We start from the raw sequence: 11,898 nt of genomic DNA, 5'->3' as shown, positions 1-11,898 counted from the left end.
AATGTTAAAAATAAAAATGTTGTGTCTTAATGCAGAAAGTGAAAAGATCTTCAGCTTTATTTTATCCAAACATGTCAGCAAAATCCCACTTGCGAGTAGCACATATATTTTTATAAATTAAAAGCATACTATTCTGTCGTTTTCTTGCTTTAAGGGGGATAAAACCTGAATGCATGAACTGGATCATCAGATACTAAATAGTGCTGATTGATAGGGAAATATACAGTGTGTTGTGCTCAAAGGAACACTTCCTCCAGTTGTTACATGGTCAACACTGAAGCACATGTCCTGTTAGGAAAAAAATTAACAGGTCTTGATTTTCAACCTTCTCCGAAACTGTAAAACACCACAAAAAAAGAAATTGCTTGCTACTTAATTGTTAAGTGCACGTCCATCATGAAGGGGACTTTTGAAACTGTTTGATTCTGTGCTACGCAATGCTTAAAAATAATTTTCTCCTACCCTGTAAAATAAACCTGGGAACTTGGGAAGAAGGGAATTAAGTGAATAAATCCTAGCTTTGTTCTCTGGTATACCTGCAAACAAATCCACTTGCCAACTGATATTTTAAAATTTCGTTCTCATCAAAATGTAAAATGGATATTTAAAATAATTATTACTTTTGTAAATCCTTAAGCTCTTCAACTGTGATGTCACAAGCAAAGATGTGACATGAAACACACTCTCCCTTACCAGCCTGAAACCCATTTACTGGGTCTCATATTACAGAGGAACATGAACTAGATATGCCCTTGTGTATGAAATCTTCTGACTTTTCACCTGCTATCTCCCAGAAACCCATACGCTGCTGTAACTGGAGAACATTTCACAAGCTGCATGTACTTAATAGGAGCGTTATAAAATGTTCTTTTAGGGATGCCAGCAGAGGACATGGACCTGTGTTATGTTCTTCCACGCACAAGAGCTGGTTTTACCCTTGCAAACACTTCCCAGGGCTTCCCCCAGAAAACTCGCACAGACAAAGCAATGAACTATCATGATTTGTCTCCACTCTGAAGTTACACTCACTCATATTATTGTTTGCTCAGAGGTGTGCAAAAAACCCCTATATTGAAGAACTTGACCTAGCCCCTCCTCAGATGAAATTTATATTGCATTGTTAATGATTTTAGTCGACTCGATTTTTGTGCAAAATATTTTCAAGAAGGTTCTGGCTCAACTTCAGAATACAAAAGAAGAATAAATAGGATCTCTTGACAACAGAAAATGAATGATGTATGCTGAAAAGAAAATGATGGGCTTAATGCAATTTATCTGCAAATAAAATAACTAGAATAGTAGTGTCTGAAATTTTAACATGTGAGATGGCACCAGTAAAGATTTCCATTTGCACAATAATGTTCCCAAGGTCTAGATCAAAACAATATTATTTTATACATGGTAACTGCAGAGACTAGGAGCCTGAGATATGTTATTAAAAGGCAGTCCCTTGTAAACTTTCCTCAAGAGGAACAGTAGCAATTGAGTATGCAAGAGTTACTCATATCATATTCATCAAGACAGCAATGCTTTATAAAAAACATACAGCTTATTTCCAGGTTGTTAAGAATTTTATGATACTGATTTTCTGAAACATGTATCCATCCAGTCCAAGATTGAAGCCACATCCTTCTTCACTGCTCTGAAGCTACTAGGTCTTTTGCTCTGCTGCTGTTGCTGTCTGTGAAGGAGCTTCTGGTTTCACAATCTGGTATGTAATGAGATATTCTGGGTATGCCTGAAAGTAAAACAAGAAGAAAAAACAGTGCTTTATGCAAGGGTACACTCAGTAAGTTCCCATTTTTTTGGATTTCACTAAACAGTGCCCATAAAGGACAGTGCAAGAATCAGCTCTGTGTTCACAGCATGCAGAAGAAAAAGTGGATTCCCAGCAATAAGTGGGAACTGCTCAACGTAGTTAATACTTCGGTTAATATACTATAGAAAGAAAGATGTTTCTTCCATGCAGGCACTGCCAGAAATTCTGTGTGTAACAGAAATTCACAATTATTCTCCTTGTTAGTTAATCCTACTAATCAGTCAGGGCCTATAAGTTACTCAAAAATCTCAGACAGTCTGACCCCAAAAGGCTCACTAGCTTGCCATGCGACCTGCAAATTCCTTTACAGGCAGTAAAACAGCTGGCCCACCCAAAGAACATAACCCAGTCAGTCATCTGTCCAGTGTTTTCTGAAGACAGCTGGTAGTCGGTTCAGTCCCAGAACAAGGCTAAAGTTGCTGGAGGGCAGAGCCCCAATCAGAGGAACCTAGACAGATGAGAGGAGGGAGACTGGGCCTACAGAAGCCTCATGAAATCCAGCAAAGGCAAATGCACCTGGGACGAAGTCCTTGTAACACTGCAAGATGGGAAGCCACTCTGCTGAAAAAGTGCTGGAGGTCCTTGGGTGACAGCAAGCTAAAGCAGAATCAATAGCATGTCCTGACAGCAATAAAGGCTACCAGCATCCTGTGGTACATCAGCAGCAATGTTTATTCAGACTGCTGTTTATTCAGTATTCACTTGACCACATCTAGAAAACTGCATACAACTTTTGGGCCCTCCAATACTAGAAAGATGCCAACAAGCTGGAGACAAGTTCAGCAAAGGACCAATAAGATGGTCAGGGGGAGAGAGCACAGGATAAACAAGAAGAGGCTGAGGGAGATGGGCTTGTTCAGTTCAGAAAAGAGAAGGCTTTGTGGGACCTCACAGCAGTCTTCCATTATGAATGAAATGGAGAACACAGATTTTCTGAGATGCGCAGGCCGAGAATGTGATTAATTAAGACAGGGAAGATTTCTACTTCATATAAAGAACACATTGTTTTACTGCGAGGATAAGTAATCAAAGGAACAAGCTGTTGTAGGAGGCTGTGAAACACTATTCGCTGAGGCCTCCAAGACCTGCCTGCTCAAAGAAAGCTCTCAACAATCTGGCCTGGATTCAGTGTGAACAAGAGGTTGGCCCAGGGAGACCTCCCCAAGCTTCCTTTGAACCTGAACTTAAGATTATATAATACCTTAGCACAGAATCATAGAATGGTTTGGGTGGAAGGGATCTTTAAAGATCATCTAGTTCCAAGCCCCCTGCCATGGGCAGGGACACCTTCCACTAGACTAGGTTGTTCAAAGCCCCATCCAGCCTAGCCTTGTATACTTCCAGGAGTGGAGCATCCACAGCTTCTCTGGGCATCCTGTTCTAGGGCCCAAGACAGAGCCCTGAGGGACACCTCTCATCACCGGCCTCCACCTGGACATACAGCCACTGATTACAACCCTCTGGCTGCGCCATCCTGCCAAATCCTTATCCACAGAATAGTCCACCCTTCAAACTTGGAGATAAGGATGTCACGTAGGACATGACAAGTAGATGACATCGGTCCATCTTCCCTTGTCAACCACTGCAGTCATTCCATCATAGAAGGTCACTAGATTGGTCAGGCACGATCTGCGCTTACTGAAGCTCTGCTGGCTGTCTTGGATCAGCTCCTTGTCTTGTATGTGCCTTAGCACTGCTTCCAAGAGGATCTGTTCCATGATCTTCCCAGGCACAGGAGTGAGGCTCACTTGTTTGTAGTTCCCCAGGTCTACTTTTCTCCCCTTTTTAAAAATAGGAGCGATGTTTCCCTTTTTCCAGTTGCTGGGTTCCTCGCCTGGTGGCCAGGACTTTTCAAATATGATGGAGAATGGCTTGGCAACATCAGTCAACTCCCTCAGGACCCCGGGATGCATGTCATCAGGCCCCACAGACTTGTGGCTATTCAGTGTCATTCAGTGGTCTTGGAGCCACCCAATACAGTAAGCAAACCACTTTTCTAGAGCCAGGGTCTAGTTGAGTTATTTAGATTAAATATCAGCTTCTGAAGATTGCTGTGCTACTCCAGCTGCCATTTAATGGCAGTCTCAGTCACTGCTGGGAATATAGAGGTAAAAAGCCCAGAATCCTCAAGATGTACAAGAGCCCCAAAAATGCATGCGATCGTGATACTGCAGTAATGCAGTGAAATGGAATGGGAGAAGGAGAGCCTACAGAGAGAAACCACAATTCTTAATAGGCTCTAGCAGTGCAGCACAGGGGAAATCAGGAAATTCTGCATGGTATAAATCAGAGTAGTTCAGTGGACGGGAGTAGCATTTGCTGGCTAGATACAGTTTATTTCCACATTTAAATGAAAAAAAAATCAAAAATCTAATCAATCACCTTATCACAGCACACTTGGTCTGGAAATCAGTCACATCCCCTCTCCAGCTCCAAGCTCTGTACTTCCATAAGCCCAGTCCTTGCTAACTTACATACCTGTTCTCCCCTATAGATAACGTATTCAGCGTAGGCAAGTCCATTCACGCTTGGTCTGCCGATAACAGAATGGTGCCCTGGAGGGGCATGAGCCATTTTCATTGTGCTGAACTGAAGAAAGGATTTTCCAAGGGTCACTCTACAGAACAGCATTTGTCTAAAAGGAAAAAAGAAAATATAATTTTTCAAATATCTTACTAGGAGTTGTATGCTTCCAGAACAATTTCAGTCTTTTGAGTTTATTTTGTTACAATTAATTTCTCAAAGCTTTTTAGAGAAACGCTTCTAGAAACCAGTTCTAAGACTGTATGAAACCTGTCACAAAAAATCTTTCACGACACACAGAAGGGAAAACACACACTTCATTTAGTCCTCACATTGAGACCTATTCTAGTTCACTTTATATAAAGATGTTGAAAGAAGCTGAAACTCTCTGTGTTCCTATCAGCAGGGTATGGACATGTGTCAAAGTGTGAGAAACACATTGATCTACTCCAGTACAAAACAAAGCTGTGATTAAGTCCTGCTCGCTACCTCCAGAATTATCTGATCCACAGTACAACACTGTACTGCTGACCACCACTTTGCACTGCAGTTTTGTTCTGAGAGTGCCTGGAGTTTAATTGCTATTTTCCCCTGACTCTTCATTTTAAAACTTGCTGTTTCAAGCCTCTTTCCTGACCACAGCTCACTTTGATTTATACTCACTGCATGCTTAGATGTAATTTTTGACCTTCCTGTGGGACTTGCTGCATTTATATCCTTTTTTGTTCAGCTTTGACAAATGGAAAACTGCATTTTTCCTGCCATGACCAAGCTCAAGCGGCCATTCTTTCCCTACAAGTCATCCTGGGCCAGGATTGTAAAAACCAGGACAGCCAAAATTACGTATGGGGAACTCTGCTGGACTCATACCTGTGACAGATATAACAAGACCTGTCTTTGTGTGTGGGACAGCCTGTTCCTCCCCCTATTCCGTACACATATTGGTTGCTTTTTGAGGAGTTCTCAGCAAAGTAAATTCCAGCTCCAAACATTCCTCCAATGTATGCATGCCTTTCATCAAATCCTTTGTGAATGATAGCATTAATAAAAGGAGACCCTAGAAGAGAATGACACAAAAAGATATATACTTGTTAAGTTTTATAGTAATACAGGACTCTATGTCAAGAGGAGTTTATCTGCCTCAAATAGACCATTAAATACCAGAAAGCGTGCTCAGTCAGCTGGAAGGGGGCGATACCCAGCAGGATGCAGTGATGTGTGGGATTTATCATTATATACCAAAATCCCACGTGTGACTCATTTCTTACTCATTTCACGGATCTCATTAAAAGGCTTTCCCCCACTCACATTTCAGTGCAATTTATCTTGTCAATGCACACCTTCTCCAGCAGTCAGTACTGGTTAAGATGGGGCAAGATGTCAAGACAACCATACCCAAAACCAATTTCCTATACAGAATCATAGAAGAATCTAGGGCAGAAGGACCTTCAGGCAACTGTCATTTGTAGGCACTTCTAAAGAATTCTTGCTGAAACTCATAGCTGGTTTTGATTCCTTTCCCTGATGGCTTGCCTGAATCAGCACCAGGGTAAAACGCTTTTACTGTGTGCTGCTCTCCTCATTCAGAAGATACCATGTTTTTCTCACAGCAATGTAACAACCGCCTAGCAGCTTTACTGGAAATGACTAAGATATGGCTTAGCAAAAAACCTTCCTTTTTCTTAAAATAACAACAACAACAAAAAGTATTTTTTTACCTAGTGTAGCTTTTTGAATTGCAGTAACCATACAGACTAACTCCACCACTCCCCCGCCCCCAATGCACCCTCTGCATTTCAAGTGTAGATATACAATTACTTGTACAGGATAGTGACACAGCAACATTAATATTGCCTGTGGGTCCTTGTAGGGTTTAGGTTTTTTTGTTAAATTCCAATATGTACAAAGAGACACTACTTCCTTACCGTGAAACAACATGCGTTCGTTGTGATGATTATGATTCTCCTCTGAGACCTCTTTCTGTCTGTGACAGAATCTCTCCCGCAACTTCTTGTTCACTACCTTTTGAATCTGCAGTGGCACAATAAGTCCAACCATACTTGAATTGGAATTGAAATGGAATATAGTTTCACAGAGTTCACATAAATTCGACAGGGAAACTGAGAACAAGACATGAGAAGGGTACAAAGAAACCCCCAGCCTGTTCTGCACACAAGGTTGAAGTCTTTCAAACAATTCTGTAGCACACACAAATGGTTAAAACTAGTGTGAAATTGCAACTTAAGTTGTCAGGTTTAAACCTTCAGGCTTCTTCTCTTGAGGCCTGCAATACCACAAAGAACTAGAAACTGTCTGAAACTCCTTCCCTCTCTGCTTTGAGCTCTGTTGAACAATCTAGTCTAGCTTTTTGAAACTAGCCGTCTAGTTTAGGTTTATTTTTTATGAAAAGAAACAACTTTTGAGGAAAAAAATAAGGAGATGTGCTGTTTAATCTATCCTGAGATATTGTTTCAGCCACACGCTCATACTACTGTGGTTTCTCTAAAGGACTTTACCTTTGGCTGGGAGTGGGATGGAAAGCAAAGTTTACTTTGGGATGCATGATCTGCTGGATCAAGTTGCAAAGGCTCTGCACAGGTTTACTTTTCAAACAGATAGGCACCATGGGTTTTCTGGAGCTCAGAAACCAAGTTCTGTTCTGATTTCCTCTATTTCCTTTTCCCCCCAAAAAGCAACCAGAAAGTGTACTTTCCCTCAGAAAGACAACACTCTGATTTCTGAAATAACAGGGCTTGTAAAACATATTTTTCTAGTTAGCAAAAGCAAAGAAGGAGGTGTCAAGATCTAAGATTGCATAGGGAGATAGAAACATTTATTAAAAGTCATGATCACCCTTTCATACACCCCCTCCCCAAATCTTCTTTAAAGAGACAAAAAAAGACTACACTGAGAAAAAAAACCAGATCTGGGTTGCAAAGTCAAGTACAGAAGTTGTAGACCTCTGAAATTTAATCAGGTTGTGAAAAAGTCAGATTCTTCACCACCTCTGTCTTCAACATCAGTTCTTCAGATTCCTTTAAAAGCCCAAGTGGACACTTCTCCCTCATTTCATGTGCAGAGCATACATTTAGTCTATTTTTAGCATCTAGCACTTGCTTTAACTCTGTTCCTGAATATTATTTCAACAAAGAACTTTAAATATAAAAGGGTGATCCATTAAACCAATTCTGCCTGCTGGCATAGATACTAACATAATTTATCCCATAAAATTAAGAGGTTTTGAAACTTACCCTGATGACATTGTATCTGTTGAAGATACCACCAGCATTTCCACCATCTCGATGCTCCCGGATTGTACTTTGCATCTACATAAAAGAACACAACTGAATGTTCACCACAAAAGCTTGCTAGCAAAGTAAAGTATCCATGCAGTGTCTCAGAATATCACTGACAACAACGGGCAATCTTGACTGAAAATTAATTAAAAGCTGTAAAAAAACCCCATCAATTTCAAACTGAGGTACACTTTAACTTCTCAAGCACCCCGCATCCTATGCTGGTACACAGTAGAGAAGTTGGATGATGCAATTATCCAATCTTGTAATAAAAATCTACATAGGAAAAAAGGGGAATAATGGCACTTCCTATCCAAATTATATACAACTAGAAAATCTGCTTCAGATTAGAAAAAAACAATCCTTGAAAATGAATATATAAAAATATCACTTTGAAGTAATAACAAATGTGATTTTAATGAGGTTAGGTTGCATTTCTTAGTGATAGGAAAATGGCTGTACTGTAAACTTTCCTATGTCATTAGCAGATCCTGAGAATTTTAATGGTTTCATTGTGTCTTTTCCAGAAGTATTTATAGCTACAGCAACAATATTTAGTAACAGTTCAAATAAATATCTCAATTTACTATGGCAGACAAGTGACCCTTTCTGTTGGAAAAGTTTATAAAAACAATCTGCACAAACTCCAGTTTATGAAGTTACTAATAAAAAATATACTGGCTTAACTGGCACCGATACTGAATATCTAGACTTTAAAAAAGACTCCAAGATTTCTGTGCTATAGCGTAGGAACATGACACAAATAGTAAATGCACAGTAAAATGGAGTTTCTTCCAAATACAACTCTTCAGGAAGTCTCTTCTCTGTTGTGATTTTTGCTTTCAAAATGGTATCTGCTTGTAGTTTACTTAAATAAAAGAGCATGTGTGTGTGGGAGGCAAAATTGCAGTCAATGCTCAATTAACCAAGAGCTGTTTATCTGGGTTACTGATTAACTAAGCCACTGAGACAAGAGAAAACAAGCTGGTTCACTTGCAGAAATAGCTTGAGCACAGAAAATGCCTAGAGAATTGCAAGGTCTTGATCTCTCGGATTTTATACACAGCTTTTGATTTTTGCAGGTCCATCTACCTATGGAAAGCTGTGGAAACCCTTCCTATGAGACAACATTCAAAACACAACAACAACAAATTGGAATAACACTAAGTGAGCAAACAGACCACTCGTTAAAAAAATTAGCAGGACACAGCAAAATAATTTCTATCATTGCTCTATGTGAAAAGACAAATGAAGAGGCCTAAACTTCATGTCAGATCTACGCAATTCACACACCAAAGCCTATTTCATCACTTTCAAAATGTATTACACTTCAGTTCTGACAGGTTATAAATGAAAAGAGAAATATACAGCCACTGAAGCATTAAGAAAGGGACTTGGATTACCTCCTCTTCTACGGACTGATACTCCTTATCGTCAGGAGCAAGGTCAAGGAGAATGGTCCCCTGACTCACACAGTGGAAAGTCAAATAAGGATTAGTGCCTGCAAAGGGAAGGAATGAAAAGGAGCACAAATCAACAGGAAAAACCAATACCAGCTCTATTTGTATCCATCATCATCATTACTCTTCTTAAACAACCCCAGCACAGCAGGAAATGAAAAATAAACACAAGGCAGAAGCACAACCTCAAAAAGATAAAAAGCCTTTCGTTAGCAGCAGAGGCTTTAAAAGAGAGAAGAAAAATGCATGTGGGACATAATTGCACTTTATTGCTTCTGCTTTCAACAGAAGCATCTCAGAAGTGTGGGGCAGCTAAAACTCCATCAGGTCCACCCTTCAGGATATAACTGGCCTGTGGGTAAGTACGTAGGGCAAACCAATCCAATAGCTCCTGGTTGGATGAAACAGGGTGCTGAGAAACAGGCACAGCTTCCAAGGCTGCCTCAGGGGTGTCCATTCCCTGAAAAGGCAAGTGATCACTTGGTCCTGTATCTCCTGAATATATTCTTTACCTGTCACAACCCACTCAGCCACCATGTCTGCCATCAAATACACTTTCCTGACATCTGGATTCTTTCAAGTCCTGGTGACAATGCTTACATTTAGAGAGAGATCTACATCTGGGAGCCTGTTGTATGCAACAGTTAGACTAACCAGTAAGTGTCATATTTACCTTGCTGCCCTCCTAGAAGTCTCTCCACACCTTTTATTAATTTGTGGCGGTGTCCATATGCATTGATCCCAATTTCTTTAAGCTCCTCATGCCCCATGTCTGCCAACACATCCAGGGTTATCTGGAAAGATGAAAGACCACAAAAATCACTTACCAAACCTAGCCCAACTTCCAAGGCTGAAGACCTATCACCTCAGAAAATGGACTGTATTCATGGTGCAACCAAGACCTTATATATGTTTAATGGTTTTTTTCACTTCTAATTGCTGCCACCTTCTGGCAAACCTCTCCCTATTGCAGGACCATATCCAGCTGCTACAGTGTGAAGCTGTGCAAAACTTTTACTTCTCTTAAACCAATTAACAAGAGCCAGTTCTCCTACAAGGTTCTCACAAGCATTTTTACTTAGGTAGAAGGAGGATGCAAGGAAATGCTGGGACAAATATGGGAGTATTTTTGAAGCGTTCAAAGTTTCACCGTGCTGTGCAATTCATTATTTTCACTACACAAGCAGAAATTAATATTCTATAAGTTTACTGATAAACGTTGTCTTTTTCAGATCAACATTGTTATGGTGTGCTATTACTATGTATCTATATACACATGTGCACTTGCATGTGTATCAAACCAGTGGGTCAGCTATGCTAAGGCATGCTCAGCTGTTCCACTATATTTGGAAATAATTAACATTGTGAGAACATATACAATTATTCATTTGGTTGCAATACATGAATACATCTACAATCACTTGACAAGGTTTTAAATTTCAAGGTCGTGGAGATTAATGGTGGAAGCAAAAAGGTAATAAAACATGATGCCAAATAAACGTTTTTGTCAAGAACAGGAGATAAAGGCTAAATAAAGTACTGTGCGCTATAAATCAATTGTGCACTGTGGTGATTCTATGAAAACCAGAAATATCTCAGCTGGAGGAGATAACTGCATAAAATCTACTTGTGAATTTACACATTAAACTAGAATGGGGAGCTCAGCAAATAATAGAAAACCATAAAACTTGATTCAAAAGAAGTTGTATTACTAGCACAATTTGAATTGCAGGTATAAACTCTGTCCACTACAAACTGAATATCATTAATTCAAAAGAAAGCATCTCAAGCAAGGAATTAATAGATATACTGAACATCTGTCCAACTGAGCAGAAAACAACCCCACTGGGATCATTGTGGAAAAGCCACTGCAGACATTCATCATGTGCAGCAGAACATTAAAAAAATACAGAAAAACCCAAATCCTAGAAAGCATCAGGAACAGGGTAGAGCCAAGGTGAAAAAGTTCACAAAAAGTTACTGCAGTGCTTGCAAAAACCAGCTTAAAAAAATAAGCTTAAAGAAGATGAGCTTGTTTTTACGCAAAGAAACTTACAAGAGGACCTAAATGGTTTCAAAACAATGAATACAGTGAATCCAATTTGCATTATTAAATCTTATTAGCCAGGGAAAATCTTAAAACAGGTTAGAAGTTAAGGAAGCAAAAGTAGAACAAAACCAGCAAGGCAATAGGAAGGTGTGAAAAATAGTAAGAAAAGAGAAATGTGAGAAGAGTATAGGTTGGTTTGAGGTTGGTTTCCTTCTTAATAGAAACAGTTCCAAATTAAAGAAAAAAGTTTATGCTTCATATACAAGAAGGGGAAAAAATTATGCAGTATTTTAACTTTGGAGAGATACCTCCTAGAATATATCACAGAAATAGTTGGAACTTTTTCTGTAAGCAATACATTACATTTCAAACCTTTTTTTCCTGATCCCTCAATAAGGGATTAGCAGCAGAGGCCGGAAGAAAAAATAATCATCACATCCAGTTTCTTGCACTTGTACCTTTCACTTCCACCATGAATCCATGCAAACAAACAAATTTATTCAACTCTAACATCTTAAATTTAGGAAACGGTACATAAAATGAGTCTACAAATACATTACAGAGACTTCTGCTCTAAAACATTATGTAAGGTTGAGAAACTGTTACATTAGTTGTACTCCTTTCTTATATTGTGAAATATTGATAAATCTGCAGGTTTTTTTCCCTATCTCTCAATGCCATTTGAAACTTGTTAGCCCTGCAAAACCCAATTAATGCTATGGTCCAAACCTAATAGAAATGTAGCTTCTG

At 39.5% G+C, this 11,898-nt stretch overlaps 1 protein-coding gene across 1 annotated transcript in view; it reads right to left on the bottom strand.

Moving 5' to 3' along the window:
- Positions 1-1,549: 1,549 nt before the first annotated feature.
- Positions 1,550-11,898, bottom strand: part of TNKS (tankyrase) — a 99,841-nt gene continuing 89,492 nt past the window's right edge. Inside the window, exons 19-25 of the mRNA XM_027676951.1 lie at positions 9,772-9,892; positions 9,042-9,139; positions 7,594-7,668; positions 6,268-6,373; positions 5,213-5,399; positions 4,298-4,454; positions 1,550-1,738 (exon numbers count right to left, since the gene is read on the bottom strand). Of these exons, the coding sequence (XP_027532752.1) occupies positions 1,652-1,738; positions 4,298-4,454; positions 5,213-5,399; positions 6,268-6,373; positions 7,594-7,668; positions 9,042-9,139; positions 9,772-9,892 (831 nt within the window). The 3' untranslated portion in view covers positions 1,550-1,651. The remainder of the gene's footprint in view (positions 1,739-4,297; positions 4,455-5,212; positions 5,400-6,267; positions 6,374-7,593; positions 7,669-9,041; positions 9,140-9,771; positions 9,893-11,898) is intronic.

This window comes from Neopelma chrysocephalum, unplaced genomic scaffold (genome assembly GCF_003984885.1).
Source record: "Neopelma chrysocephalum unplaced genomic scaffold, ASM398488v2 Primary Assembly neopelma1_42b, whole genome shotgun sequence".
NCBI classification, from domain to species: Eukaryota; Metazoa; Chordata; class Aves; order Passeriformes; family Pipridae; genus Neopelma; species Neopelma chrysocephalum.
The sequence above is the reverse complement of the archived record's forward strand: the minus strand, read 5'-3'. Positions and strand labels throughout refer to the sequence as shown.